At 38.4% G+C, this 26,268-nt stretch overlaps 1 protein-coding gene across 1 annotated transcript in view; it reads right to left on the minus strand.

Moving 5' to 3' along the window:
* Nucleotides 1–26,268, minus strand: part of DCDC2 (doublecortin domain containing 2) — an 81,372-nt gene that overhangs the window by 45,532 nt on the left and 9,572 nt on the right. Inside the window, exons 4-9 of the mRNA XM_019473615.1 lie at nt 15,780–15,794; nt 10,037–10,113; nt 9,782–9,913; nt 5,022–5,168; nt 3,846–3,900; nt 1,189–1,390 (exon numbers count right to left, since the gene is read on the minus strand). Of these exons, the coding sequence (XP_019329160.1) occupies nt 1,189–1,390; nt 3,846–3,900; nt 5,022–5,168; nt 9,782–9,913; nt 10,037–10,113; nt 15,780–15,794 (628 nt within the window). The remainder of the gene's footprint in view (nt 1–1,188; nt 1,391–3,845; nt 3,901–5,021; nt 5,169–9,781; nt 9,914–10,036; nt 10,114–15,779; nt 15,795–26,268) is intronic.

Below are 26,268 nucleotides of genomic sequence, written 5' to 3' on the forward strand. Positions count from 1 at the left end.
GCTGCTCTCAATCCCTTCATCCCCCAGCCTGTATTGATACCGGGGGTTGCCCCGACCCAGGTGCAGGACCTTGCACTTGGCCTCGTTAAACCTCATAAGGTTCACACAGGCCCACTTCTCCAGCTTGTCCAGGTCCCTCTGGATGGCATCCCGTCCTTCTGGCATGTTGACCACACCACTCAGCTTGGTGTCGTCTGCAAACTTTTGTTGAAGGTGCACTCCATCCCACTGTCTATGTCATTTTAAAACTCAAATTTACAAACCTGCTCCTGACTCAAAGTAAATTTACAAGTCATGATTCTAGACAAACAGAGGTACAAGACTGTGCTGTTAGATGACATATACTTATGTTTTAGACCATGATTTGTTATTGCACACTTAATTTTTAACACTTAAACAGCAATGACAAGAAATGTAAAATGCTGTGAAAAGTATAATTTATTTCTCCTGACAGATATTAATTGGCCTGTATTAATGACTTTTGAAACTATTACCAATGAGGAAAAATAGCCATCCCAGCATGTCAGCAATATCTGTAGTGAGGGGACAGTCCTCCAGCCATTAAAAAAAAATGGGGGGGAGGGGGAATATCACACCATAAGATAGGAAAAGCAGTTTCTCAAAGAGGATGTTTATGACTAAATTTCTAAATTGCTGCCACAGCACAGTGGTGGAGAAATTCTGGAAGTGCCTCCAGCAGCTCTGCTGTATGATTAGTCTCAGCAGCTATCGGCTAACTGGAGTTCATGTTTGTGTTATTCCCTCAGGGTCTAGTCATTTTGTTATACAGAACCAGGCAGCTAAACAGGGATCCTCAGGGAGAGCGAGGTGCCCTTTGAGCAGACCAGCTCCTTTTTTTCACTTTTTTGCAGGGCAGAACAGTGGGAAAATGGTCAAAATATGTTTTCTATTATGCTTTTATCAAAAGCATAAAGACAGGTCCATATTAGTTTAACTTGCAAGGTATACTAAACATCATATACAGTCTCCTGGGGTATGTAACTGAAGCCAGGAATGTAGCAGTTATGCGTAGGTACGTTTCCTAAGCAGAAAGAACTTTTGTAAATTCAGTTAGCCAGAGTAAACAGACAATTCAAGAACTACGCAAGCATATTATTCCACTGTTTCACTGTTTTAAGTGAAGATCAAAAGCCACTATGCTACGATAGCGTTTATCTCGGTACTGACCATTATCTTGAAGGACTCCTGTGGAAGCCATTACTCTCATTGTCTGTTTTACTTTTGTAGAGTTGTTAGAAAAGTGTCGTCTGAACACAGAATCCTCTGGATTCTGGCTTTTTTTGTCCTTCCCTTTGGGAGGCTGAGGTGAGGAACTGTTTTCTCCCGGGTCACTGGATCCAACGGTAGATTTAGATTGCCGATCATTTCCCTGAAAAGAAGTGTACATAATTATCACTGATTAAAATGACAAAGTTTATTTTTTTAATTTCAATATAATCTCAACCTTTTAGTACTAAGGATTGGTATCAGGTGTTAAAGAAGCATATTAATTTACAATCAGTACAGTTAAGCAATATCTTAAACTATCCAGAAAACTGTAACTATCTCATCAACTTACTATATGATCCGACTGATTAAATGCTCCTCAATAACTCCCAGAGAAAAATAACACATTTATTATAAGGAAATAATGCTTCATTTGATGAAAAGAATGGCTAGGTGAATCTATACATGCATGCATATGATACACAGCCATATCTCATCTATGCATATGTGTGGAAAGTCACAAGATGTAACATATATAACTTGTGAATAATTCATTGTCTGTGTAAATGAGACATGGGCATTAATCTGCTAAGTGTCAAAAGCAGCTGGAAGAGGATGACAGTCTTCGTGTGGCAGTAACACTGACTGCCAAGTGGACACTAAGAAAGGGGTCTGCCAACACATCACCTCTGAATCACCTCCAAGGACATCAGCCAGTTCCTCTGCTTGTTCTGTAGTGTATCTAGAAACAGAATCAGAAACCTGGTCCTTATTTTTACAGCTTTGATGTATGTATGATCCTGGGTGTACTAGCCCGAGATTTCATTATTTATACACATTTTTCTTCAGTCTAAATCTGTTCACAATCAACATCATAAAAACCTGAACTGTACATAGCAGCCCTTTAGGGTACTGTTTATATCATTCTAGGCTGCGTAAAGACTTTACCAACGGAACACCCTCATCATTGCCTCTCATTAGAGGCTGTCAGCCTCCTAGTTTTGCCAGTCTAACAGTACGTGTAGTTCCTTTCTAATCCAGTTCTGTCAAAACACTCCACATAAAAACAAAACACTCAAGCAGATAGGGCAGAAAACCTTATCAGTATCTAGAACTGTTCACCTTATCACAGTCTTAGCTAAATCACAGAAGACAAATATATTCTACCTCATTGTTTCACCTAGTGTAGCTGCATGAACAATTTGTGTCACTTTAGAACTCACTGCTAAAGTTAAAAGGTAATACTATATAACATTAAAATCTTTCAGAAAAATAAGTCCTGAAAGAAATCCCACATCTCTTTAAAAAATCCTGCATACATTATTATACTTTTATGTGATCCTTCTAGTTTTCACATAATCAGTAGAAATCAGTTCTGTTTAAAATATCTTACTTAAATACCATCTAGCTTTTACCATCTAACCTACCATTTATCTACAAATACCATCAAATCTACCATTTATCCTCTCTCTGTAAAGAGATATGAGGGCAGAGCAATATTTCAGCCTCTTCTAATTCAAACTGGAGACTGTTATTCCCAAGCAATAATAGTAAAAAACTGTAGATATCGAATTGAAACAAACAATTGCATGATTTATACCAGTTCAAGTGTTGCATTAGATCTTTAAGAGCAGTAGTACACATTCCTGCCTCCTTAAGTTTTGACACTTGTTATCAGTGCGTATTACAATCCCAATGGAATAAAAGTTAGTATCAAATAATTTTCTGTATAGGCTGTTAAGTAATAGGCAAGAAGAGGCAAGAAGTTAAAACTGTTAACGAGTTATATTTACAAATGCTAGAATTGCAAAGCTCACATTTTAAAAAACAAACACCACTTGAAAGTATGTTCTTTACTAAGGTTTTATCTTCTACTGAATTTCAACAGAATGGAACAGACACATGTATATTTTATTGCTTATTTTGTTTAGTGGCTTCAGGCTTTTTTGTTCTGTAAACAGTGAATAGACATGATCAACTACCACAATTATAATGACAGACTGTGAGTCTGACTCTCTGCTGTCTTGTACTTGTAGAGTAAACTGCGCTTGTACAGTCGGTGCAGATACTTATATTCTGATTTGGCACTGTTTTAAATCCACAGTGGACTCATATAAACAGCTATACAGGATACAAAACAGTGGAGGCTCAAGCTCTGTATTTAATGGTTCGCTAGGGCAAAACACATCAGATAGATAGGAAACTGGTTTAGGGCCTTACTCAGACTCAACATGCAGAAACACCATTTTCTGCAAGATGTTTTGTAAAAGGTTCTGTGTTTTTTCTTTAGGTGTATAATTTGAATAAATAATTTAACAAATAAACAAAGATAGCTGACAAAGTTTATGGGAAATACCTCAAGGCAGCAGCTGATCTTTGCTATGGAAGGTTTTATAAAAAATAAAGCAGCCATTATTGCAATAATATTTTCTCAGGTTTCTCTTGTCTAATTGACATTGCAAATAGCTACGGATTCATCAAGCTTTAATAAGCATACCACCAGGTGGCTGTGGATTTTTTCTCTTCAGATTTAATTAAAACCCGAAGGACAGGGACTTTCCATCTGCTGGAATTAAGCAAAATTAGAAACAGACTTTATTATGGCACTTGATACTTACACTGCCTTTAGACTTTCGAGATCCCACAATCGGAGGTAGTACAGAGGCTTTGGAACTGCAGAAATAAGCCGTATCTTAGAATTGTGTACACTGTCACTATCATAGACACTAAGTATCTATAACCAAGTCAGATAACACCAAGTTGGCTACGGCAACAGAGTTAATTGTTTTATTCATTGCATATTTTTACTAAGAATCACTTATTTCTGTTCACTAGACTATATTTAAACACATAATCATTAACTTATTCAAACAAATGTGTTACATTTCCCCACAATGCATACTTTATATACTGAAAATTTGCAGCGTAGTATTCAGTGAATTACTATGTGAAAGATCCTTACAACTATTATAATGAAAAGTTGTGGCAATTTCAATAAAACTGTTTACATCAATTGATCAACATAGCTTTTCACTGTCCTTTAATTTGTTGCAAATGCTGTTTCCCAAAATACTTTCAAGTTATTCACATCGTCTACAGTTGCTCACTAAAAAAAATATATATATATATATAAATTACACTCCAGTTTATATGCAGAATATGGGACAAATTCCCTAAATTACACCAATTTGTGGGACAAATTTCCATTTCTTCCCATTTATTTCAATGAAATGGCTCCCAATTTTCATGCTTTCCAAAGGTACTAAAAGCAGAAGTTTCTCCTTACAGGGACCTGGTTTAGGACTCTGTTATGTGATAATTCTAGCCCACTAAATATAGACCCAAACATAAAGCATTCTTAAGGGAGCACATATTCCACAAAACATTACCAAGCAAGAGTAGATCTAGACTGGTGTAGCTGCACCTAACCTCATTCAGCTGTACACACTTACAGCCCAGGAAAAAAATAAATTAAGCCAAGTAAAAAATAATTCTTTCTCTGACATTAATTTTGTGATACATGATCACATGTTTATGTTTATGATATATATATGTTTATATACATGATCGCATGTTTATGAGGTGAAAGAGCCTTCTGAATTTCCATTTTCTCTTTTGTTTTTGTTATCTCAGCTTTCTCAATAAAGTTGTCAATAAAGTTTTGCATCCATCCTAACCCATCCATCCATCCCTTGTTCTTGGAATGACGATTTTGTACTTTACTGGTGGTACTTTGTAAACAAATTGACACACACAAGCACATGAGAAGTATATCACACACGTATAGAACTTACCCCTGTGGTCTTCTTATTGTAGATTTGCTAAACAGCAGTTCACCATACGGCAACTTCTTAAACTTTTCTCTACCCACTGCAACATAAATTTGCCCATTCTCCAAGTCTGACCCATTCTGAACAAGTTTTCCATCTAAAGTGTAAAGTCTGAAAAATATGAAAATGCTTAATATAATAAGCCTTAACATTCAGCTAGGTGTATTAAGAGCGTTGAAAGCTACGTTAATCTAAACTCACTAAATCATGTTGACTTTCCAGATATGAAACCCAGTAAAGTACAATGGATGTCATACAATGATCAGTCGCTACATAAAAACCAAAAGACAAGGAAAGACAGAGCAAAATAATGACCTAAATCACAGTTTATATAAAACTAAATTAATTATGAAGTCCTATGACAGATGAAATACTCTCATAATTTCTAAAATGAAATAAATTACTTTGTACTTAGGTGCTCTTTAATGCCTTTCTCCTGATACCTTGGAAGGGATCTATTCCATGAGTTCCTGACCCCTCTCATAGCAAGTTCCACCTCCCATCTGTGCTCGGGGCACTATGCAGTAATCTGGGAATAACAGGGCATTCATGGCCCCACAACTGAAAACCCAGGATCTGTCCACCTAACACAGACCAAGTTGATAATATTGCACTTATATTGTATGGATCAGAAGGTTGAAACATGGCTGTACCTGGTGGGGTAAGGCTGAAAGTAGCAGGAAATACAATAATACATTATAACAAGAAGCTGTGTATCTCAGGCACCTACAATACCAATAATTAATATGTCTATTACACCAGGTAGCTTTTTACCACAATAAATTTCTGTTTGTACACTTTACCGAGAAGGAAGAAATGCATTAGGGACTGGGGAGGGGAGGGCAGGGGCAGCGGGCGCGGTCAACGTATTATTTCTATGCTATCCCAGTTATTTCATTGTTGAGTTTGTGATTTTATTTAAGGATGGTCAAAACAATGAGGAAGGAGGAAACATGCAATAATAAATGAGCTCTTTCTTATGAAGCATATTCCAAAACTCAGTAATATTTATATTTAATTAAAAAGTCAACATTAACAGTTTTGCATTTAAGTCTTAAATGCAGGAATGTTGAATGGCCACCTTAATTGCCTTTCTAGAAGCCTTCTACAGGAGCTACTATATGTGTTATTCATAAATTTCAACACAATGCAAGGAGATATAAAATGATATATGCACGTATACAATGAACCTTTTAGGAAGAATATCAAGAGCCTGACTTGAGAACACCCCTGACTTACAAAGTGCAAAGATTTTCAGTTTAATAGAGGAAAAAAATGCTGCTTAAGTTCATACACACAGTGGCACAACCTTGAATAAACACAGAAAACAAAAGATGTAGCTTATAGAACCAGGAATCACAGAATAGCTAAGGTTGGACACGATCTCTGCAGACCACCTAGTCCAACTGCCCCATGCAGAGCAAGAGCAACTAGAGTAGGCTGCCTGGGGCTGTGTCCAGGTGTGTTTTGGATAACTGCAAGGATGGAGACTCCACAACCTCTCTGGGCAACCTGTTCCAGTGTTTGATGACCCTTACAGAAAAAAATGTTAGTTTTTTCTTCTGTTCAAGTGGAATTTCCTGTATTTCAGTTTGTGCCCATTGCCTCTTGTCCTGTCACTGGGCACCACTGAGAAGAGCCTGGCTCCAACTTCTTCACTTCTTTCTACCAGGTATTTATGCACATTAACAAGATCCCTCTGAGCCGTCTCTTCTCCAGGCTGCAGAGTCCCAGCTCTCCCAGCCCTCCCCACGTGACAGGTATCTTCAAGCCCTTCATCTTCGTGGCCCTTTGCTGCACTTGCTCCAGTGTGTTCATGTCTTTCTTATATTTCCCTCATGAAAGTACCTTGATTTTCTAGGTGCTTCCTGCCATATAGAAGTACCTTGGTTTTCTAAGTGCAAAGACCAAACATTCTCAAAGGTGAAATTGCAGCTTTTTAAAATCTTGATCACGTTGCTGCTTCCTTGTGAAGAGGTACGCTAACTCTGAAGCACCCCCTCTGTACTACTCATATTTACTTTTTAGTGCAAACATTTCACAGGCATGCCAGCAATTCAAAGAGCAATTTATGTTTCACTATCACACAGACGACATCAGTTACACACAAACAATGAAAATAAAACAAGCAATCTAAAAATCAGCAAGAAGCCTATTTCTGAATTAATCTCACCGTGTTTTGCTAGATTACATTTTGTTTTGGGGAACTCGGGGATAAAAACAGCAAATCAGCGTACCACAGTTTAAGAACTTTTTATATATTTGTATGGTGCTGCAGGTATATAGGGGTACATACAAATATGACTGTGGGTTTTTGTTCCTGATCATTCACTTTGCTTGTGTTTTAATATTATATTTAATTCCCAAAAGTTGTTTGCTTAATAGAACTCCCAAAAATGTTATGGACAAATATCTGGCAGTCTCTAGTGTTATTTTTCACCCTGAAAATAATAACCATAACTGAATCAAACATAATCAGTCACTGAAAATGAAAGTGAAATTAAAAATGCATTTTAAAAAAAATGGAACTTCAAACAAATAAATTACTATTGACTTAACAAGCATCACACAAATTTTGTGACACTTATTTCTGAAGCCTTCTACCCACCCACCTGGCCACAACCATTCAAAGACCAGCTGGGTTCTCTCTGGCTGGTATTATACAACAAAAATGTCCTTGTGATCACTTCTTCTGGTCACTGGGGGATGACCTAGGGCTTGTCCTGTGGGATATCAGTGGACTTCCATTTTCCCTCCTGAAGCCAAGCCAAAAAGTGGCAGCCAAAACAAAGCAAGCATACAGGCTGACAAAGGAGATAGCAAAGATACAACTTGCGGGACCAATATCCCCAAATTCCCAGTTGCCCATGCACCAGGTACCTGCCCATCAGGTTGCTGTACCCCATCCCCATGCACAATCTGGCAAGCAGAAAAGCTATTTTCTCATTGTCTCCTCTCTCATATGTCTTACTTACATCCCTATTCTGATGGGGATGATCAATAATTTTTTTTTTTTTAAAGCCACATGTGAAACTGCGTAAGACTTGGCAGCTTTGTATGTCTTTTAATAGCACAGAAAATAAAAACTGCCATATAAATAATGCAAGTTCTCGTAATTCCACTTATCCTTCTTTAATGAGAAATTATATCTTCCCAGCATCAGTGGTCTTACAGGACCTCCCCTAATGCTAACACAGTTTCAGTAAACCCCAACAATTAATGTGTAACTTATTAAAGAACAACGATCACTTTACTAACGTATTTAATATGTATCCCTAGCATTTTAAGGAAAAGAAAATGAAAACTGGGTTAATAGAAAACCAGAAAAAGGAAAACATTAAATAATTCAAAATGTCATGTACATTATCTTATTTTTTAAAGGATTAAAACTGAGCACTGAAGGGAACTTCTCAAAAGCAATCCTAGCTATGTACAAACTGACTTATGCTTTCATGTACATCATTCAGTTACACCAAGGAGTGACACCAAGTGACGAGAATAAAATGTGAAAGGTTTTTAAATTGCTAAACAACCTGAGAGCAGAAAGAATTGGTATGTTGTAAACAGCTGTTTCTTTGCTCAGTTCTGAGTTACACTAGCTGAGAATCAGATCCAGAAAGCTGCAACACGTGTGTGGGTTTACTTTACCGCAAGTAAAAGTGCTAAGTAGCCAGATAATAGGAGCAAAGAAATGCAAGGCTGAGAGAAAAAATTAGATGAGAGCTAATAGTCAACAGATAGCATTACCTTAATCTTTTATCGTCTGTATCAGCTCTGGGAAAGCAATCAGAAGAACTGAAAGACTATTTTATCTTGACTGATTTGAGAAAGATTTTGCAAGCTTAGCCTCAGACATTGCGTAAGCCGTGAAGAATGATTTTCCACAAAAGGCCCTTTCCCATCTGAGGAACGGATTTCTGTAATGTGCTCTGCATGGGGCAACACTGGAATGTCAGTAATTTGCCAGTACACACCTTGGTAGGGCGCTTACACTGCAACGTTTCTCATGGAAACCGCATACATCATTTTGCTCTAAAACTTGCAACAACTACCAAATCCTATTTCAGAGAGCTTATTTTACATTGTAAAAGCCGTAAGGGACTGAAACTTACCTATCAAAGGGTCACATCCTATTCCTGAGATACCAACAACTCAGATCAGCTGAGATACTGGAACTGGCAAACCCCCAACTACAACTTCAGCCTTGGCTGTTACTAGGAGGCTAAGCATAAAGCATATCCTAGTCATAGCACAGGTCTTCAAAAACCAAAGAATCTATAATATTTTCCTTGAATTTGTTTGCCCCAATGAATTTAAAGGACTATCAAAATTAAAAGGAACATGGACTGCATCTATTATTGCACATTCCTAACATTTTCATCAACTTTACCATGCTCATTTATTTTATTCTGACATGTAACTTAATTATTAATACTAAATATATTGCAGTATTACTGTATTATTACATGCCTGCTAACTAAATATTTAAGAAATAACAGTGGAAACAAACTGAGGTTTTTCTTTTTTTAAATAGCAGTTGAAATGAAACCTGAAGGTTACTTGGAGTCAATGTATTTCCATTTTGTGGCTTTTTGATGTATTTTAATTTTCTTATAGTGGAATTTCCCATGAAGCAGGAATGATCCATTATATCTACCTATGGAGTTTTAAAAACATATCTACGTATATCAAATGTATCTTGCAAATATTCAGCTTCCTAATACCTGTGAACAGCTCCACTTCTGAGGGTAACTTTTCCTGTAACCATTTCAAGAATATGATCCCAGTGATTCAGTGTTTTCCTGGGAATGAGGAGGCGCACTACAGGGCTAATAAGGTCTCCGTTAGCAATCAGGCTGAAATAAAGCAAAGTAAAATAATTTGGAGGAGCATTTTAAGCAAAACTCATCTGAAGTTAAGACACCACGCCCCGCCCCATCCCCCGAAATGGCAGTTCACTAACTGAAAATTCTACTTACAAAATAGTGTAGGGCTCCTGAAGTGGTTTTCGAAACCGTGCTGACACAGTGATTCTACTGTGAGTAACCGGCTTGACCTGCAAGGACAAAAAGACTTAGAAATTACACATTGGGAAAGAGTTTGCCCTGACCACCGCCAGCAAGGGGGGCAGCGTATCTGCAGAAAGAATTTCCTGTTCTTAAAACATGCATTTTATTCCATTCCAGCTTCACCTTCTACAGAGCATATATAATTACTGCTGCAGGTTCATATACATGTTGAATAACAACCACAGCATAGTATACCACAGTGCAGCATGGCACAATGTATGGTTTCCACTGAGAGGTCAGAATTGTATGGACATCTTTGGTGACTTCTCAGCCGCTGTTCCTAGAGACACAAAGCAACACTCCCAAATGGTGTTCTTGCTTTCTTAGTCCTTACTGCTCATAACCATGGCCCAGGCAATTAAACCATCTTCTCTCTTTAACGATAAATGCCATCTCTAGGTCTCTCTGCTATTATGTAATAAGTACTTTTGCTCTTGTACACGTCTTTACACTCAAATCCATCAGTGGTTTATAAAGGTTGCTGAATACTATCCTCATTTTAGGGCAATGACTCACAAGTGAGGTGAACTGCAGATTTTTAGCTCTCAGAATAAAACAGGCTACTTAATTCCCAGCATTATTCCCTGTACTCTTTTGAACAGACACTGCATTGAGATCCATCAGGTGGCTCAACATTAATGCCATTATACTGAACTTATGCAATACTGCCTAGCTAGGATTCCTTATTGCATTTATAAGCACACTTTCAAATTAAAAAAACAAAAAAGGGATAAACCCAAACTCCAAAATCATTAGGAAGATTTCTTTTTTTAATTATCCATAATTAGCAAATCAAAATAAGGTGTCAAACCCAAACAAACATTCAAAAGTCACAGTATGTGCATTAACAAGTTGGCTATATTTCTGAAAAACACTATAAAAGTTTAAAGGATTAAATAGCCAGCATGCACAGAGATATGCTTTCAAATAGATGTACAAAGTTTATTTAAATTGGCAATGTTCCAGTCACTATGTAAAACAGTCTAATGACGTGATGTGTTGCAGCTTTATCACACTCCGTGCTAACTTAACCAATACTTCTAATTTAATTTATGGAAAATGGTCTGGGCTCCAGTGCTTTAAGTCTTTGCATGGATTTTCACACAAATTAATTTAGTACTGACAGGACTGCTTTCCAGATCTGTCTCTTGTATATAATGAAAAAAGCAAGAGGGGTGCTCAACCTATCAGATATTTCAAACTAGCTAAAAATTATTATTAAAATAATCAAATCTGACTTCCCACATAACCCAAAGAACCTCACACAGCAAATTCTGCACCAAGCACATAAATTCTGGAGCTAAAATAGCTCTCTCGGGGAAAAAGCAACCAACAAAACAAAAGCAAAACTGGCATTCCTTGAGGTACAATCACTTCAAGTGAAAGAGAGCAACAGGTAAACATGTTGAACAAAATCTGTTCTCAAAGTCTGCTAAAAAAGAAGTGTATCTATTCTGAATTCAACTCACTTAAGCTTCTCACCTTTCTCAAAAGCCCTTGTAAGTAGCGTAGCCCTCCCAGTCTTCTGTTTTCTGAGATACTCAGAGGACATGAAATCCTACTCTGGTCGCAGAGTGCCTTTGCATAGCACAGTGACTAAACAACAGCAATCAGCAGCAGTAGGGACATGATGATCTGAAGCTCAGTGCAAAGGGATATTTTGGCCAGAGAATTGTACAAGAGGAGAGGGTCGCAGACAGAGGAAGGCAGAATTAGCCTTTGCACAGCACAGTGACTAAACAAAAGCAATCAGCAGCAGTAGGGACATGATGATCTGAAGCTCAGTGCAAAGGGATATTTTGGCCAGAGAATTGTACAAGAGGAGAGACGGCAAGAAAGATGTTACTGCTGCATTGTGCCAGCAGTGCTTGTAGACCAGGCTAGGAAACAGGCTCCTGGAGTGCTGGGGACCTTCCCTTTATGCAGGCAATTCACTAGGCAGTGTATTTACTCCTTAAGATCTATTTAGTAGATACATGTTCGTTTTGGCCTCATACAATGAGAAACTTCGTACTAGACTGTACATAAGCTATGCCTAATGCCTAAGATAATTGCAATTCACAGACTTGCTGTTAATTCCAGTGTGCTCTGAATCAGGTGGAAGATTCACACCTACTACTACAGGTTTGGAAAGAGAGTAAGAGGTTGTTATAATACAGCTTATTAGGGGGGACAAAGAAATTTTTTGAGACTGCCAAGTAATTTAGGAGCTCAGCCATTCTTGCAGAAACACTTAAAGCACATTTTTCAGAGCATAACTGGTCGTTTATGTCACCATAATTTGAGATGAAAATTTACTGAGTTTCTAGGAAGAAAAAGAAAACACACTTTAAACTGCAACATCTGAAAACATTTCTGTTGCTGCTGTCAACCATTAAGGGTTATTTGCCCAATGTAAGCAATCTAATAGAGAGCTTCAGAATACAGAAAAAATAGGGTAACTTTCTAAAGAGTATGCTGCTGAAGGCTGAGACAATACTGATTTACTTCCATAGCATCAGGTCCTAACATTTAGGCTCCAAACACAGGTTGCATCCAAAACAGAAATTACTTAACTTAGGCTGCCCTTACACCTTTCTGCACAGCTGCTAGGTTGCCAGGCTAATCCCCTATAAAGTATTCAGTATGTAACTAGTAAAGCCTTATATTGCTTTTTCTAAAAGTTCATTCCTTATCCATTCCTGATGCTCACTTATGTTGTTGATACCTATGCTCAAACTCACACACTCCAAACAGCCCATCAAACTAAGTTCTCTGATCCAGTCTGCAACACTCAGGTTTCAATGATCCACACCTTATTGGAATTAGTTAGAAAGCATTCGCTAAGCATAAAGGAGCCTTTTAGGATAGTCCCAGGTGTGCCCAATTATTTAGTTGTTCCTGCAAGCTGATGAAACCATTAATTTTGATGTAGGCTCCTCAGAAGGCCATCATGTTATTGCATGCAGCCCAATCACCAGGCCCCTGAGAAAACAAGCAACCTAGCAGACGTTAAAAGCTCATTTATTATTCGAAGGATTGTATTTCTGCCAATAATAGATACTGTGGCATCAGCTTGCAAGTCTGTCTTTCGGGTTACTCTCTCAAAGAGTCATTAATATTTCTGGCAGCCTTCTGGCAGTCTTGTTCTTAAATGAGCAAACTGCAGGGGACTGTAAGATGGGACCAGCTTGGGCAGAGACTTAATATTTGTCTTTTCTACCTAAACATGGCCTAAACCAGAACAAAATACAATCTTGCATTGTTTTGCTAAGCGTGTTTAAATCAAATGTACTTCCTATATTAAAAGGTGAAAAGAATACGTTAGTGCAATATTACATTTGCTAATGTAACACTGCAAAAATCAGTACATGGGAACACTAAGATGACTATGACACCAATAAAACACCCACAAGTATTTAGCACAGTGCATAGAAAAGACCTCAGTTTCTAGGAGCTTGGAACAGAGTAGCCCAGACTAAATTAAGCAGATGATGGACCATGGTGGCACAGAACTCTCTGAAGAGGCTTTTGCCACACCTGATATGAACAGCGGGGCCAAGCGTACTGCATCTTTTCTTGGGGTCCCACGTGCTCTTAGGCAGATGTTTAGGCTATCGTTGTCTGCCTGGAAGAGGAGGCATAGCTAATGTCTTTGGGACTCCTTGCCTCCTGAAGGCACGTTTTACACCTGATCTGCTTCAGGGGCCAAAAGAAAGATAAACTATATCATCCAGGACTCAGGGACACTCTGATGCTGCAAATGACAGAGAGGAAAGGAGAAAATAAATATATAAGAAAATTAAAAAAAAAAAACCAGAGGGAAGTGCCTGTACAGGGGTGCTGCAAATGAGCTGTGTACACCACCTTTAATTTTGAAGCTGGCAAGCATGCAAACATGCAAGCAACTACAATATAGTATGAGGGAAGTACCTGTACAGGGGTGCTGCAAATGAGCTGTGTACACCACCTTTAATTTTGAAGCTGGCAAGCATGCAAACATGCAAGCAACTACAATATAGTATAATATAGTATTCCACAATGCACAAGAGAGAACTCTTACAGATGCCCAATGTATGTTCTGGCTACAGCATAATATATCAAGCTCTCCAAGTACAGCAGCACAAAAACTTAGCACAAGCTACCCCAGCCTGCTCTGAAGCCACTCTTTTAAAAAACAGTTTGGCTAGATCTATACTGCAGTGAATTAAAAAAAAAAGAGAAACAAAAAACCAAAACACCCTATACACCATCCTTCTAATTAACCTGACTGTCCTGTTCATTTTTTTTTTTTTTTGGCACGGTCTTCAAGTTACTACCTCATAGAGTTTAGAACAACTTCTGTCTGACCAATGTTAAACTATTTATGGTTATGAAAAGCAAGCTACATAATTTCAATATACAGAAGTATACATTAATAAAAGACCAAGTGCTCAGCCACTGTAAATCAGTCTAGTTCCTTTGAAGTATATGGAGTTATGCCAAACCACCCCAGCAGAAGACCCAATCCAGGATTTAATTAAATACGTGGTTCTGCTCCTGTTTTGTTTGTAGGAGGTACCACAGTGTTGCAGTGTCTGGAACAGCCTGACCTCTCTGGCACTGCAGAGTTACATATTAACACGATGTGGTCTTGGGTGAAAGTTTGTGCTTACATTAAGAGACCAGCATCATTAGCGCCCTAAACCCTTTATTTTCTTTTAATTTCACCAGCCACGTTCTCAGCTGATGTAAATCAGCACTTTCCCATTTACGTCAGTAATTGTAAGCAGATTTACATTAATCAATGGACTGGCCCCATTATGATTTTATCTTTAAATTTTGTACATTTTCAGTTTGTTTGAGAAGACCCATTCAAGGGCAGCTTCCATATCCTACTGACAAATGTTGCCAACATTTCATAATTTCTCATGAGATACTCATCTGAAGTATTACATGACAACGAACAGCAGCAACACAGAGCATTTAGGTGAGGAAGGAGAAAGCATTATATCAGTTGAAACTCAGAGGGAACTTTAAGTAAGCTGGAGACAATGAATCAAATGAGAATTTGCAAGGCAACAAGAGCTAAACACAGTTGGAAATACACCGTGGGATCACAGACACTCAAAACCACTACGATTTTTACCTTTCTATTCTACAAAGAATTTGTTATTTCCCACAGTGCCCCTTATAACAACAGCAGCGTGGATCTTTCTTGCTTCAGAGAGGAGTTACCACCTGTGAAATAACTTTGCAAAGCACCTTGCAGAGTCTGGGAAAAACAAAGCAGCTAAACTCAACACAGGCTAGGTTCTGGGAGTGGGGATCAATCTGCAGTGTCTGAGATCTCTGTAAACACTCAAATTTCAGAATACCTTCTACAGAGAGTCTCTTAAAGCCCAGCTTTCATCTTCAGTCGTAATTTACTGAGGTTGAATTTGTGTTGCTGAATGTTAGCTGCAGCTGAGTGCCTCCTAACATCCCTTTGAAAATACAAAGCCAAGATGCAGATCAGCATCTAACTGAAATATGGTAAAAAAATCCACACCCTCACAGCTGCTTTATAACAACATTCTATACGTTTTTCCCTTATACTAAATAATATGCTAAATATTAACAAAATTCAACAAACACAGAAAAAACACTTAGCAAACACATACAACACATTGCACAATCTACTTTAGGTACTTACATCTTCCACTGTTGTCTGTTGGCAAAAAAACAAAACAAAATGATCAGCAGCCAAACCGTCACCTCAGGTATACTATCATATGTACGCATATGAAAAATAGTTTTTGTAAGAAAACCATTTTGAATTAGTGTGTGCATATCCACATGTGTATACTTGCATATAATGTGTGTGTATGCATACATATATGCACCAATTTAATATAATTTTTATACAAAAATTTCTATTATGTTTATGTTCAGCTGACCACATGAAAGACTGAAGATCAACTAAAAACATGTTACTCCTTTTTAGAACACTATGGATGTGCTTGCTCATGAAATGGTTCTAACTCAAAGAAGTGTTACATTGGGAAGAGAACGTTACATATATGGCATTACAGGGAAATCATAATTGAGAATGGCTATTCATGTAAGGACTCTGAGCAACCCACACATTGGTTTGAAATACACAGGAAAAAAAAAGAATGGTTTTCACTTCTTTCTTCAGAAATATGTTAACCAGTAAAAGGCAAAAAACATAATCCCTAAAATGGAGAGGTAGCAAAATGATGTGTATTTGTTCTGGTTGGTGTGAACCTATTTGCTGATCCCCATGCATAAAGTTTTTGCTTCTACGAATGCTACATTATACTTTTCACACTTATTATTCAAATATAGATTGGAAAGTGAGACAGACCCAGCAAACCACCCAACCTTCTGTTGGCTACTCGAGACTTGCAAAAGGCATGTGACACTTCAGAGAATCAATCCTTCTATATCAGAAAAGTATACAGTTCATTAAATAGTATTTTAATTGTCCTCTGAACATACCATGCTGCATATTTAGTTTCTAAAAAGGTGATTTTTATGCACTTGAGAATAGTTTCAAACAGAAACGTGCCATTCTTAGCTTTTCTTTTCCCTCCAGTGTATATTAAATAATTAGAGACATGCTAAATACAGAGGTCTGGCAGCACTTTCACAGGCTGCCATGAAGACACAGGCTAGTTATCCATAGCTAAGAAATGGTATGACTCTCTGATTTATTCCCTTTTCTTACCAGAAGTGGCTCCCATCAAAGGGGGCAACTGAACAACTGCAAGATTTACAGGTTTACATGTGTTTATAAAGCCATACTGGATGGCAGCAAAACAACAGTCAAAAAATGTAACCTCCCTGAACCAGATGCTCTGTGCTGGTTTGATTTATACAGGTTTAAGAGCTGGCCTTTCTTATTGCTGTATTAATATAGTCTTGGGTGCTATGAGCATCTCACTCATTACTCATGTCACTTTATAACTAACCTTTTGAAGTTTTAAATTTGGAATGTGACATTGTGTTGAAATATTTATCAGCTCATGCAATGAGCCATGGCTTTGCCAGTTTGTTACAATGGCCTGTTTGTTAATCAATGTGCCCAGCAAAATTGAGAACAAATATTTGCATTCCCCTAGGGTAGAACTGGGGTCAAAGGAACCAAAACCCCATTTATACACACCATCACCACCCTGTGATGTGAAAGAAAGGAATGTTCAAGGTTCAGTGATCAAAAGCAAATTAGAACGATAAGTTTTCTAGAGCTATTACAGCATAGGAAACATCTTATCTTACCTATTTCATAGAAACGCGACTTTTTTTAAATGGGCATTTTTACACACTTTGACGAAAGATGCAGAGTCAAACTCACTGAGGTGTTTGGTCAGTACAAAACCATTTCAGTTACCCTACACAGTAATTAATCTGGATAATCTATGTTTCCCTGGCTACTTTGCATTGCTAGATGGTACGCTGGATAGTACAAAACAGCCTTGAGCAAGGGACTACTAGCCTTTCTACTGGTCTGGATACAAAGCACCAATCAAACTGCTATTAACTGACCGGATTTCCAAGCTTACATAAATAGGTCACAACACCACGGCAGTACACAACCTTCTCAGTCCACATAAAGCATAGATGAGCCGGAAACAAACTATGCCAGAATGAACGGTCACGTACTGATTCAGGGAGCCTTCTAGACCGCAAAGCTCCTACAAAATTCCCAAAGTATTTAAAGCTACTCTGTTCACCTCCAAGGTAAATCACCCTCCTTTTCAGCCACGGTAAGTGAAAAGGAGTTCATATCCCCTGTGCATCTGGGGGGTAAGTCCCACCCCATCTAGCTAAGCCCTGGAAAGAAAAATGTTTCACTTGGGATCTGTCATAGTTTTGGGGCATTGGATTAGGGGCCAGATCTTCAGCTGGGATAAATCAGACAATGGCATGGCCTTATCTGCCCAGGCACTTAGCCTGTGCAGTGGTCCAAAATAGATCACAGCTGTGTTGCTTCTGGATTCCAAGAATAGCTTCCATTTCTTCTCCAGGTTGCATGATGCTATACCCTACACTGCTTACAACACACACAATGATGGGATCAATAATGTAAATTTTATTCAAGCAAAATAGATCCTGATGCTCATTTCTGTCACTGACATAATACTGCCAATTCTGACCATTTTTGCCTCTCACAATCTGTGTATTTTTCCCAAATTCCTTAGACTCATTTAAACCAAAAGGAAGTCTCTGACCTTTGTGGCTAATCAGAAGGGCCTGAACCTGTGAACAGTGACAGCTGAAGAACAAAAAACAACCCCCAAAAATCTTTTTTTTTTCATCATTTTTAATCAAAGGTAAAAGTTGTTAATGTTTCCAGTAAGACAATGCAGTATGCAGCAACAAGTTTTTAATGAGATTAACATGCCTCATTAAAAGCTTCAGTACTGGCATCTCTTTTCTTCCTCCCAGCCTCCCCCCTGACGAGAAAGAGCAGTTACCCTACAGAACAAGGCAGGCAGGTTAATCAAGGAAGAGACCAATGTTCAAGTTTCATATCAAACTCAATTCAGACCATGAAATCTCCAGTGGCATGAACCAAAGCCTCTACAAGTCTTGCTGTTGCTCCAAAATCCACTAAATCCATCTGTAAGCAAACTGTTAATTAAAATACTCAGAATTACACAATTCAGGTATATGAACCATATAAAGAGAAATTTTATTAATTCACAGGCCCAATCGGAAAAAAGGACACAGCTTATGTTTTAACTGGATGTCTGGTCAGTTCTTCTCTGATTCCTCCTGGTATTAGATTATGAACACTCAGGATGAGTATTTGTCTTGTAAGTCTTGTTGTGCTAATTATGTTACCAGGATACTAAATACCAAACAATGACATATTAAATTTAACTATTAAAGATGTTGCTCAGGAGATTAAAGATGTATATCACATTTTTTTAATCTTTGCATTTTGATAGTCTTATTCCCTAAACTACACCTATAGTAGAATTCCTAATTAATTTGGCATCAGAAAATGGGAAATTCCTTATTTAGTCTGTGACACCAGCAGTAGAAGAAATCAAACTGGTTAGATATGGAGTAGCAAGAGGGTTTAGTTTTGCATATTGGCACAGGAATATAAAGTGGACCTTTATACACAATTAATTTCCAGACATACAAATATTTTGTGTACACTAATTTTGGGTAGCACAAACCATGTTTGTTTCTTTCTAATTCTTAGGAAAGAATTAGAAAAGAAAATCCTGTGTGAAGATAGATTGTTTTGACATCAAATGGCTGTGTAATTTGCATGCTGGGATCATTTCTAATATCTATTCAGGCACTCTCTTACCCTCACAAAACTATCTCCTGTGCAGAGAAAATACCAGTGAACCATTTCTAATTGACAGTTAAAAGTTAATCAGGAGTCCACTCATTGAAAAATGACAAGTTTTTTCTTATGATTAGACATGTACATTATTTGTCAGATATGATAAATGCTAGGTTTGAAATAAACAATAATTGTAAATACTGGGATTTTTCATGAGAATGTACTTGGAAAAAATATGCAAGTATGTTAGGGACAAGGTATATCCAGCATAAATATACCAAAATAATTTGTGAAATCAAGACGTTATAAACTTCCAAAATTCAATTTTTACAAATTAATCCAACCATATCACTGCTGACAGATGAGTGGTGACTCCACTGTCTAGCAACAAAAATGCACTTAAAGGATGCAGAAGAAACAATTGCCATAAATGATATTAAAAGAGTTGAACTTTAAAATATGGAGGAACAGAGGGAAACACAGAAATGGCAGCTCCTCAAAATACTTTTATAGCAACATCTTAGATGCTTTTTTGGAAAATTCTAACGGTAAGTTCAGATCTACCAAGTCTCAAACATTGTATTTTCCACCTCACATCCCCCTGTCAGGTGCCCACCTCTTCTGTCAGCACTGGACAACTAGGGAACCTTTCCTGGCCCAGGATCTCACCAAGAACGCAGTGGCCAACTGACCTAGGCTGTGATCTGCCAATTAACTATGTCTGGCCCACAAGACCCCACCACCCCAAGCAGGAGTGGTACTAAGCTGATGTGCTGCAGCTGGAGACCGCCAGTAGAAGGCATATTCTGCCAGTCCCAGTTTCATTCTGCAGTCACACTTCATCACAGGACCAGACACACTCTGTGAAGTTCCCTAGCAAGCAAATGCGCTCTACTCCATGTCCTAGCACGTGTCCATGTCACCCAGCGTGTGACCAATGTGAGGACTGACAGGCACTGGATCGGAAAAAGAGATTAAAAAGTTTCAGAATGTTCACTCATTCAAATCCTTGTAATTATCAACTGTTTTCACTAGAGAGAGATGTTCCGGGGTAGCATGCAGATACAAATATTCAGGTCATACATGTATGAAAGCTTTGAGGAATCTTTACTAATCCTCTGAAGAAGCATTAGTAAAAATATTGATTATTCCATTCTACAAATACTCCTCCAAATATGACCACACCTAAACCACCTGATAAAAGAAGAAGCTGCAACTGAAATAGAGTTATGGAACAATAAAATACGTTTATGTAAAACAGTGGAAAAAAGTGATGAATCACTGGAAAAATGTGACCAGGACACAAGCACTACATGTGAGGCAACAGAACTGCAGAAGGATACCCAGGCTGAACATGGGAGGAATGTGGAGCTGGAAAGGTAGGACAAGACATGGTGGGTGGCGGGCAGAGAGTCCCTAGTGCATCCCTCGCACCAGGGCCCCTGACACACATCACTGAATCTGACAGTCTAAGAGCCATACACAGCCACTTGTAATGTTAAATGACAGCATTCCAGAATGAACCCATCACTCAAAGAAATTGGGTAAAGTGACCCTTCCTCAACCAGCCACACACTTGCCCCAATCAGCTCTTACGTCCATTTTCACACTTACTGCCCTACAGCAGTTCCCAATCAATGGGTAATAATGTTATAAACACACCGTAAGTAGGCAAATGTCATAAAATGTGGACCAGGATGTTTTCATTGCTTAAACATCATAGAAAACAGTGGTGAGCCTAAGAAAAGGAGTCTACATCATCCTTATCTGTCTATAGTATAGAGCTAACTCTTGATGTGCCTTACTTGGAGTAAGACATATAAGAAGAGTTTTTTTAAATAATTTTATAAATGCTTTTCTAGAATATGTCTGTAAAAAAAATCCAAGTGGAACACAAATGACGATGAATCTTGAGCAGCACAAAAAAAAACTTGTGTCAGAGCTTGCCACACAATCACCTTGTCCTAGAAACCCAGGAGAAAAAGTGAAGTGCAGACAAAAAAACCTCAATGTTTTTACTACCTAAGAAAATCTGTCTGCTATCAACCAAGGGCAAATCTATCTATATGGTCAGTAAAGCAGATTAATGCAGGCCTACTATGAACTTTTGATAATAGACGCTATTTCATACAGACACTATAACCTCCCTTTTTTCTTTTGGTTGCAAGAGACTGGTTCTTCAATCCCAAAATACATCTGCTTTTCTTAGGTGCCTGCAATTCTTTGCTTTTACAATAACAGACTGCAAAGTCTGTTTACTTCAGTGTGTTTAAAAAACTGTTTTTTAACATCAGAAGTCAAAGAAGAAAGGAGGTTTCAGCTGAACACAGTTTTGTGAAACAAAGAGAATTTAAAACAAATAGTTGCCTGCAGGATTTGCAAATACAAAAGCTCAGATAATTCTTCAGCAGCTTACCCAGCCCCAATGACAAGTAAAATTCATCTTTTTGAGTGCACAGGGAGAGACCATCTATATCAGAGATAGTGCCTAGAGAAATATAAATGTCCATGCTTTACACATTATAATTGGAAAATAACATTCAGTACCTTTCACAAACAATTAAGCTCATAATAAACAAATGGTAACTGTTGGTCTATACTTCCTCAAGAGATTAATTGTTAGATTCCTCAAGCACATCATTTAAAATGTATTTGTACTTGCAGATCACCTTCAGTACAAAAGGGATCTCTCTTGCAAAACAAGAAGCTCAGTTGCCAAAAGAAGTCACGGATGGAAACACACCTGAGGAATAGTTTGTATCAAAGCTTTAGCTTGGGTCAGGATGAAATCTTATTACTTTCCCTACCAGTAATGTAACCATAAGAAGTTTTGAGACATATTACAGCGTGAGGGCTCTGCTAGAGGATTTAAAACAGCCAAGTACCTGGCTGCCATTTGCTGAGACTGACACACAATTTTCCCATGTTTCTGGGACAAAAGTCTTCTTTTACTGCTGTCCTTGGTTGAACAAGGGAGAAGGTAGAAATCTGAACTTAGTCTCTACCCTTGCTCTCTCCCCAAAAAGTCTAAACTAAGATGGGATGTGACAATTCTGGGGGATTAGCTTGTTGCAGAGGCCATCAAATGGGAATTGAAAAATCAGACTTTTCCTAGGAAACTTGCTCCAGCCTTCCATGCAGAACAACTACCACAATGCTACAGTGCAAGAGATGTCATCACTTACCTGCTGAGATAAACAGCAAAACAGAAGGGAAAGAGTACTGCCATGTCAGTAAAACGCTTGAGCCAGATACAAATTTGCTCATACAGGCAGTCTCTCTCTCTTCACTACTGCTGCTTACTGCCTTTAGCTCTGATTTGATCTTTTCTTTCTCCCTCTTCATAACCTGCATCTCACCCTTCTGACCATCATGCACACTCCTAGTCAAGTGAATCTGTGGCACTGTGAAAATCAGCTGAGTGGCACACTGATCTGGTGTTACAGCAGCATGAGAACTAAGAGGCTTTTCCTAAACTGCTGTGCTGCTCCTATGGCTAAGGAGAGCAAAAGTACAAACAGGCAAGGACACATAACAGCGGATGAAGTGAGAAGAGACAGAGATGTGGCTTTCAAATCCCACCAGCTCTAGCAGCATGCAGCAGGGTATAACTTGTGAGGATGTGCTTGATAATTGCTCAAATGTTACTGCATCAAGATTATCTCAGAAACCAGGGAACTGAAATCAGGTGTTAATATGAAACTAAACAAATTGCAGACCGATGTTCTGAAGTGAAAAGGATCTTGCAGACCTTTCCCACTCTAAACTCATTCCTTTCTTCTGCACAGTTATCAATATTCTCTTGAACTATTCCCTTCATCACATGCATATGTCTGACAGTCTGAGGAAGATTTGCAAAAGCAAAAATGGTATCACGGCATCTAACTATCTTGGAAATCCAGTGACTATTAAAAGTACCACAACTACCATTGGTATTTTTGCAAAACCAACAACATCCCATCTCCCTCCTGGCCCTGGGCATGGCTCAAAATCTACTGAAGTCAATGATCACTGAACTACAGACATCACTTGAAGTGACACTACTGGAACTCCTGCTATTTTGAAACATTTAATAAATGTTCAGTATCATTTTCATGCACTTTGCTTCTATCATAAATTATATCATCCTGCAATAAGATATAAGAGTGGCTCTCCCTCATTCATCATCCTATACTGACACTGGTCTATACACCAAACTTCACCCAGAAGAACAGGGCTATAAGTTCAAGTCCATATCTGGGGTAGACTGGTCAATAAAAATACCTGTTTTCCATGAGCTAAGCATTTGGCTCATTTAGTTCAGTTGTTTGGAGGCCTTAGACCGGTAAATTAGATTTTAAGAAACTAGATGCTGGATTAAAGAAATCTATCAATGATATCAGAAATACTAACTGATAATGAGATTATTTCATTGAAGACCACCTTGAAACCTGATTTATATCAGTAGTAGAATGACTAAGAGTTTTTAAAATATTTTTTTTCAAAGACCCACCTCTGATTGATAGTTGGGACTCACAGACCAAGACTACAGTTATTTTGCAAGATTTTAAGAGCGTTGTTATTACTGTCATACTTCAACCATTTTTAAAACAATGCTTATATTTAAAAGAAAAGTCCTTGAAATTAAACTGCTATATGCAGTTGATACACTAGAAAAACGTAGAAACACAAGCTTTCAGTGTTACTCTGCTTATGTGCTTTTGGATGCTGACACTGCTGATGGGGGACATGGAATACTCTCTTTATACCTCATCCATCTTTCACCAAAGACAGCCTGTGGTGAAGTCAGCTACTGATACTATAACATGGTATTTGGTGGTATAGACCCTCATCTATAAACCTAACTGTTTAGACAGAAAAAAAAAAAATGTCCTCCCAAACTATCCCAACCCATCTTACAGACAATCACATCTATTTGCATGTTCCAATTCTCACATTAATTAGATAGATAGTGCTTAATTAATTACACAACATTACATAATTGGTTCATTGCTGTGTTGTAACAACACATCTACATTAAGATCTTCTCGATGAAACCTTCCCCAGAGTTTCTGTTGTCAGTTGTAAAGGACGCACGGAGAACACAGGTGCTTACTAGCTGTAAACCCTTGTTAGCTCCAACCGTGTCAGGCAAGGCAAGGTGCACCTTACAGGCCAACAGGACCATGGTATTTGAGAAGCTCCAGCTAAAACTGAACCAGGGCATAACAGAGAGAAATAATACTGCTCTTGTCAGGGACAGAACCTGTTCCCAAATGTTAAATCTCAGCACCTTACAAGAATGGATGCTAAAGGATTTCATTAGATGAGTTCCCAGAATACGAGAGGGAGAACTTTCCTTAATTTTATTTTGTTTTGCTTCCCCAGCCTGGAACACCTTCCTTAAAAAGCCACATTCACAGATTTCAGTAAAGAAGAGAAATCTATTTCCGATGGACTACTTATTCTGTCTTGTCACTCCATGAGAAAAGTGAGAAGAGAGTTTAGTAAGAAATTAATGCTTTATACTTCCCATCTATTCTTCTTTCTGAATGTAGGTCACCATATTTATGCTGTATCTTGAGCATGAGTTTTTTCTTGTTTAATTCTAGTTTGACAGACATTTTCTAGTTTTATGCAAATTTAAAGTAATTGAGATGCTGCCTTCAAAAAATAACATTAAAGTACTCCCAAAAGCAGATGTCAAACATTTGGCAGTTTAACTTACACAAAAGAAAACCTACAGCTGCATACAGATACACAATGTACAGCTGCTGCATAAGATTTTCTTTCTTTTGCCTTACTCCTCACCAACCAGAATCGGAAATAGATATTTGTAATTGTTTTACTGGAGAAAAACCTGCACCAAGAAACACTCATCAGGTAGGAAATGCCAAATTAAGTGTGCTTCATACAACCAGAATTGATACCCTTGTAATTACGCATGATGATAACTGAACATTAATTTCTCAAATACTGTTTCTGTGCTACTGTTTTAAAGTTTTCAGATCCTTGATATACGGCACTATGCAGGTACAGAAAAGCTGTCATCACCACCAAGCCAGCATCAATGTGCTTCCAAAACTTGGTCTAGGGCAAGCCAGCTCTAACAGCTCCAAGACCATCTCCTCCTGTGGGCAACAAGAAGTCCTGCACCAATTCCGAATGCACCACCAACACTCAGGAGTACTGTGGCACAAGGCCATTTATTGCTGTGACTGCTCACCCTCGAGGCCATGGCCAGAGCAAGGCCAGCTCTCAGGTGAGAAAGGTGGGAGGCAATCCCCCAGAGCATGCTTGAAGAACAGTCTTTGCTGTCTCCAGGCTCCGGCTAACAGCAGCACTACTGAAGTCATGAGAATGGGCTGGCATCCAGAGCATTAATGTGGGAGCCCTGACAAATTATATGGTGTTTAAAAACATTTGGGGGGCTGGGGGGGGAAGAAGGGAAGGGGAAGGGGAAGGGGAAGGGGGGAAAAAAGAGGTGGAGCTAATGAAGGAGAGCAGGTTAATACTTCAGCACCAGCACAAAGAGAGCAGGAATTGCCCTGGCAAAGATCAGTCTGAAAACACACCCTGATGTTAGCCCGGAGTTGTCTGTGAGGCCATTGGTGAGCTTTTTATTCAACACCTAGCACACTGGTCCTTGATCTGCAAGGAGCCTGCAAAGCTGCAGTGAGCCAATTAATAAACCAAATAATTTTATTCATTTCTTTCCTTCTGCCCCCACCCCAGCCCACCAGAACACTAGAACCTCAGACCTGACCCACAAATTTCTCTGTACATGCATAACTTCATGGTAATCTTCCTATTGAAGTCTTTGAGACGATACACAAACTACACTTTGCTGTGCTTGCAGGACTGAGCCATAAATTTCTTTCTTTAGCAATGT

This window comes from Aptenodytes forsteri, unplaced genomic scaffold (assembly GCF_000699145.1).
Source record: "Aptenodytes forsteri isolate BGI_AS27 unplaced genomic scaffold, ASM69914v1 Scaffold248, whole genome shotgun sequence".
NCBI classification, from domain to species: Eukaryota; Metazoa; Chordata; class Aves; order Sphenisciformes; family Spheniscidae; genus Aptenodytes; species Aptenodytes forsteri.